At 40.4% G+C, this 6,580-nt stretch overlaps 1 protein-coding gene across 1 annotated transcript in view; it reads right to left on the bottom strand.

The window, feature by feature from the left end:
- The window catches only part of LOC124367379 (ras-related protein Rab-37), a 275,711-nt gene extending 274,088 nt beyond the window's left edge, over positions 1 to 1,623 (bottom strand). The window contains exon 1 of the mRNA XM_046824145.1: positions 1,326 to 1,623. Coding sequence (XP_046680101.1) covers positions 1,326 to 1,361 — 36 coding nt within the window. The 5' untranslated portion in view covers positions 1,362 to 1,623. The remainder of the gene's footprint in view (positions 1 to 1,325) is intronic.
- Between the last annotated feature and the right edge of the window lie 4,957 nt (positions 1,624 to 6,580).

The following is a 6,580-nucleotide window of genomic DNA, read 5'->3' as shown; positions in this document are numbered from 1 at the left end:
TACAATATATTTTTTTAACTATAAACGGTTATGTATATCAGATATCATGTCGATTCCTTGATGTTGTCCGATTTCAAGATAATTACAAACCGTGTGCGGTAATATTAAAGAATACGTTGTTTCAAGAACAGACGTGTGATTGCTGATATATCGGTAACCACCTTAAGGCTTCGTATGTTATAGAGTTATTGTATAACATTAATTATTCCCAATGATACTCTTGTCATTAATTCCCACTGGTATAATACCACATGTTTTTACTGGGAAATATTCCTGGTGGTTTACTTAACTGTTTATTTTTAATATTAAAGACTGTCCAGCTATATTACACTATATTTTGCCGTATAGTTCTAAAAAACTATATATCTTGAAGAATAGATCCATGATTGTTTATGTGCATTAAGAATGAACTAATAAAATATCACTTGCTGTATTACAATATGGTGTGACTAGAATATCCCTAATTGTTTATGTAAACCGTTCACAGCATCTCAAAAGCGTTTAACAGTTAGCAATGGCAATTCATCCTCCCAACTTCATTTAAACCCTTTAAACCACTGTAGCCTGTATTTTCCATCAATTTTTATTCAACTAAGAAATGAATCACGGTGCGGATTTACCATAAAGATTGGGGAGAATCACTACCGAGGGGTAGGGGTTTTTAGAATGCCTGTCATGGAAAAGAGGGTCCCGGAGTTCCTTCCCTGGAAATTTTTAAAAGACGCACATCATAAATCACATTTTTACACATTGTGGGATCAAAAATTTACTTTTTTAAGGAAATATTTGTGGGGACTAAGGCCCCTTTTAACCCCCACCTAAATCCGTCACTGGATATCTGTCACTGAAACAACCTGCGCATTAGTACACGTGTGACCTACATACAGATCGTAGCCTCTGTGAATGTCGTCTTAAACTCTGTATAAACCTTTCCGTGTTGGCTTTCCTGAATTACCTTCAATACAAAAACCTGGAAACTGAAACTTGTTCCGTCTCATGTATTCATTATTCATTTTTACATTTTTCACTGATTATAACATTTACACAGTATATTTATAAACCAGGGTTATCATTTTATACAAAATATTACGATTACATTATAATTTAGCTTGAGTAATAAATTGCGCTTCAGTGAATTATGTTTCCGTAAACATTTATGATTTCATAAACTATGTAATGTTTACACTGACGTTTTACAATGGCGGTATTACTTAAAGCGTCCTAACTCTAATGAGGCCTGTGCTTCTTGTAATTTAAGAGTTAACATATGTTGAATGTAATACAACTTTGTAATACAATTACTTAAATATTCGCCTAGGACTTACAAGTATTCTTATGAACTGGCTGGACAGACACATCATCTGCTGTAGGACGCAAACATAGCTCCAGTGAGTGAGGAGATCACTGTACGGTACGTAGCTCAACACTAACCTAACCTCAAATCTAATGATATAATGAGAAAAAACCGCTGTACGGTACGTAGCACAACACTGACCTAACCTCAACTTTACCGATACAATGATGAGACCACTGTACGGAACGTAGTGCAACACTAACCTAACCTCAACTCTAGCTATACAATGAGGAGGCCACTGTACGGTACGTAGCGCAACACTAACCTAACCTCTACTCTACTGATACAATTTTATCGCTGGAGGCGACAGACAACTAACTGATAAGAGTCGTAACTCACCTTGGGCGAGCGGTTATCATCGATTTTCCAACTATTTTACAGTATCCTCGCGCCGTGAGGCGACAACAAGACTCTGATAACAGTCAAGGACGAACCCATATACAGCGTGTCTCTGAACCCGCATGAAACCTCTCGGATCATGTTCAATTAAGTACTTTTCCGTTATAAACGTAAATCCCAGAATCTAGAGTTTACTAACAAGAATAGCTCTTTCTATCGATCACAATGGGGTTTGACATGAAAAAATAAACAACGTACGTGAACCCTTAATATCGCAGATATGTAGAGATTACTACGTTTGGTAAAATACTGTACATATTACTATGTCCAAAATAGCTACACTCGGTTGTTACGGTTTAATTTAACGACTAAGTTTGTTTTTACCAGTTTAGTACACTGTCCTCCAAAAATAACCCCATTTGGGGTGGCTTGGTTACGTTTAGCCAATATTTAATAGCCAAACAAATCTAAGCAACACCCCAATAAACAAATGATTTAATTACATTAATTAATATAGATAAATGATCAAAATAGCCTACTTTATGCCACTTATTGTACATGTGTTTGACTGCTATAGCTAAAATATACACGGTTTGTGATTAATTTAGAAAGTCTACAGTTTTTAAAGAGCTTCAAAAATTACAATTTATGATATAGTGCTTAAAATCTCAGTTTCAAGTAATCACAACAGCCTAATACTGGGAATGGTCAGTGAATATCTCATACGGAAACCTATAGGTAAATATATACATAACTATAGTAAATAATAAATATAAACCTACATGATATGAACAATTATTTCTGCCAACCCTAAAATAGGAGCTGCCAGGTAAAGTTTTTAAATTTATAAAATAATTTATTGGATTAAGCCACTAGTCATATTATTTACTTATTTTTGATTGGAAAACAGGGTAAAAATTATTCTTAAATAGTAATAATAATAGCTAAGAAAGTTAGACTTTCATACAATTTGTCTAGTATTAAATATAATTTTTGTTACTTTAATTTAATTTACCTTACTTTTAGAAACTTGTTCTGTCTGCTTTTTGATAACCTATTTAGGCAATTTTTCAACCTTCTATTATCTTAGTCAAGCATTAAAAACGTTGAAATATTCATAACGTTTGGTACAACGGTAAATAAATTTACTTCTTCCATTGTTCATGTAGACTATATAGGTAAAATATTGCCACTGCTAGAGATGATCGCTACTAGATATAGTATCTTTTAAAAATGGTCTGTGCTAGAGATCGATTCTGCTAGATATGGATACTGCCAGAGATAGAATCTGTTAGAGATCATCTCTGCTATATATGGTCACTGCTAAAGATAGTTTTGCTAGAGATTGTCTCTGCTACAGATCATCTCTGCTAGATATGGTCATTGCTAGAGATGGACTGTAGTAGAGATCGTCTCTGCTAGACATGGGCACTGCTAGAGATAGAATCTGTTATAGATCGTCTCTGCTACATATGGTAACTGCTAAAGATAGTTTTGCTAGAGATTGTCTCTGCTAGAGATCTTCTCTCCTAAATATAGTCATTGCTAGAGATGGACTGTGCTAGAGATTGTCTTTGCTAGATAAGGTCACTGATAGAGATCGTTTCTGTTAGATGTGGTCACTGCTAGAGATTGTTTCTGCTAGACATGGTTACTGCAAGAGATAGAATCTGTTAGAGATCATCTCTGCTATATATATATGGTCACTGCTAAAGATAGTTTTGCTAGAGATTGTATCTGCTAGATGTGGTCACTGCAAGAGATAGACTCTCTTAGAGATCGTCTCTGCTAGATATGATCACTGCTAAAGATAGTTTTGCTAGAGATCATCTCTGCTATATATGGTCAAAGCTAAAGATGGGCACTACTAGCTATGGTCATTGCTAGAGATGGACTGTGCTAGAGATCGTCTCTGCTATATATGGTCATTGCTAGAGATGGGTACTGCTAGCTATGGTCATTGCTAGAGATGGACTGTGCTAGAGATCGTCTCTGCTAGATATGGTCACCGCTAGAGATGGGTACTGCTAGCTATGGTCATTGCTAGAGATGGACTGTGCTAGAGATCGTCTCTGCTAGATATGGTCACCGCTAGAGATCGTCTCTGCTAGATATGGTCACCGCTAGAGATCGCCTCTGCTAGATATGGTCACTACTAGAGATCGCCTCTGCTAGATATGGTTACTGCTAGAGATCGTCTCTGCTAGATATGGTCACTGCTAGAGATCGCCTCTGCTAGATATGGTCACTGCTAGAGATCGCCTCTGCTAGATATGGTCACTGCTAGAGATCACCTCTGCTAGATATGGTCACTGCTAGAGATCGTCTCTGCTAGATATGGTCACTGCTAGAGATCGCCTCTGCTAGATATGGTCACTGCTAGAGATCGCCTCTGCTAGATATGGTCACTACTAGAGATCGCCTCTGCTAGATATGGTTACTGCTAGAGATCGTCTCTGCTAGATATGGTCACTGTTAGAGATCGCCTCTGCTAGATATGGTCACTGCTAGAGATCGCCTCTGCTAGATATGGTCACTGCTAGAGATCGCCTCTGCTAGATATGGTCACTGCTAGAGATCGCCTCTGCTAGATATGGTCACTGCTAGAGATCGCCTCTGCTAGATATGGTCACTGCTAGAGATCGTCTCTGCTAGATATGGTCACTGCTAGAGATCGTCTCTGGTAGATATGGTCACTGCTAGAGATCGCCTCTGCTAGATATGGTCACTGCTAGAGATCGTCTCTGCTAGATATGGTCACTGCTAGAGATCGTCTCTGCTAGAAATGGTCACTGCTAGAGATCGCCTCTGCTAGATATGGTCACTGCTAGAGATGGGTACTGCTAGATATGGTCATTGCTAGAGATCGTCTCTGCTAGAAATGGTCACTGCTAGAGATCGTCTCTGCTAGAAATGGTCACTGCTAGAGATCGCCTCTGTTAGATATGGTCACTGCTAGAGATGGGTACTGCTAGATATGGTCATTGCTAGAAATGGACTGTGTTGTTGCAATACTATTGTCGAATTCAATTTTCATTTATACAATAAACAGTAGGTGAAGTATCGTGTGCTAGAGATCGTCTCTGCTAGATATGGTCACCGCTAGAGATGGGTACTGCTAGCTATGGTCATTGCTAGAGATGGACTGTGCTAGAGATCGTCTCTGCTAGATATGGTCACCGCTAGAGATCGTCTATGCTAGATATGGTCACCGCTAGAGATCGTCTCTGCTAGATATGGTCACTGCTAGAGATCGCCTCTGCTAGATATGGTCACTACTAGAGATCGCCTCTGCTAGATATGGTCACTGCTAGAGATGGGTACTGCTAGATATGGTCATTGCTAGAGATCGTCTCTGCTAGAAATGGTCACTGCTAGAGATCGCCTCTGCTAGATATGGTCACCGCTAGAGTTCGTCTATGCTAGATATGGTCACCGCTAGAGATCGTCTCTGCTAGATATGGTCACTGCTAGAGATCGCCTCTGCTAGATATGGTCACTGCTAGAGATCGCCTCTGCTAGATATGGTCACTGCTAGATATCGCCTCTGCTAGATATGGTCACTTCTAGAGATCGTCTCTGCTAGATATGGTCACTGCTAGATATCGCCTCTGCTAGATATGGTCACTGCTAGAGATCGTCTCTGGTAGATATGGTCACTGCTAGAGATCGCCTCTGCTAGATATGGTCACTGCTAGAGATCGTCTCTGCTATATATGGTCACTGCTAGATATCGCCTCTGCTAGATATGGTCACTGCTAGAGATCGTCTCTGGTAGATATGGTCACTGCTAGAGATCGTCTCTGCTAGATATGGTCACTGCTAGAGATCGCCTCTGCTAGATATGGTCACTGCTAGATATCGCCTCTGCTAGATATGGTCACTGCTAGAGATCGCCTCTGCTAGATATGGTCACTGCTAGAGATCGCCTCTGCTAGATATGGTCACTGCTAGATATCGCCTCTGCTAGATATGGTCACTGCTAGAGATCGTCTCTGGTAGATATGGTCACTGCTAGAGATCGCCTCTGCTAGATATGGTCACTGCTAGAGATGGGTACTGCTAGATATGGTCATTGCTAGAGATCGCCTCTGCTAGATATGGTCACTGCTAGATATCGCCTCTGCTAGATATGGTCACTGCTAGAGATCGTCTCTGGTAGATATGGTCACTGCTAGAGATCGCCTCTGCTAGATATGGTCACTGCTAGAGATGGGTACTGCTAGATATGGTCACTGCTAGAGATGGGTACTGCTAGATATGGTCACTGCTAGAGATGGGTACTGCTAGATATGGTCACTGCTAGAGATGGGTACTGCTAGATATGGTCACTGCTAGAGATGGGTACTGCTAGATATGGTCACTGCTAGAGATGGGTACTGCTAGATATGGTCACTGCTAGAGATGGGTACTGCTAGATATGGTCACTGCTAGAGATGGGTACTGCTAGATATGGTCACTGCTAGAGATGGATACTGCTAGATATGGTCACTGCTAGAGATGGGTACTGCTAGATATGGTCACTGCTAGAGATGGGTACTGCTAGATATGGTCACTGCTAGAGATGGGTACTGCTAGATATGGTCACTGCTAGAGATGGGTACTGCTAGATATGGTCACTGCTAGAGATGGGTACTGCTAGATATGGTCACTGCTAGAGATGGGTACTGCTAGATATGGTCACTGCTAGAGATCGCCTCTGCTAGATATGGTCACTGCTAGAGATGGATACTGCTAGATATGGTCACTGCTAGAGATGGGTACTGCTAGATATGGTCACTGCTAGAGATGGATACTGCTAGATATGGTCACTGCTAGAGATCGCCTCTGCTAGATATGGTCACTGCTAGAGATGGATACTGCTAGATATGGTCACTGCTAAAGATG

Source organism: Homalodisca vitripennis, chromosome 8, assembly GCF_021130785.1.
Source record: "Homalodisca vitripennis isolate AUS2020 chromosome 8, UT_GWSS_2.1, whole genome shotgun sequence".
Taxonomy (NCBI): domain Eukaryota; kingdom Metazoa; phylum Arthropoda; class Insecta; order Hemiptera; family Cicadellidae; genus Homalodisca; species Homalodisca vitripennis.
This window is presented reverse-complemented; position numbering and strand designations above follow the sequence as displayed.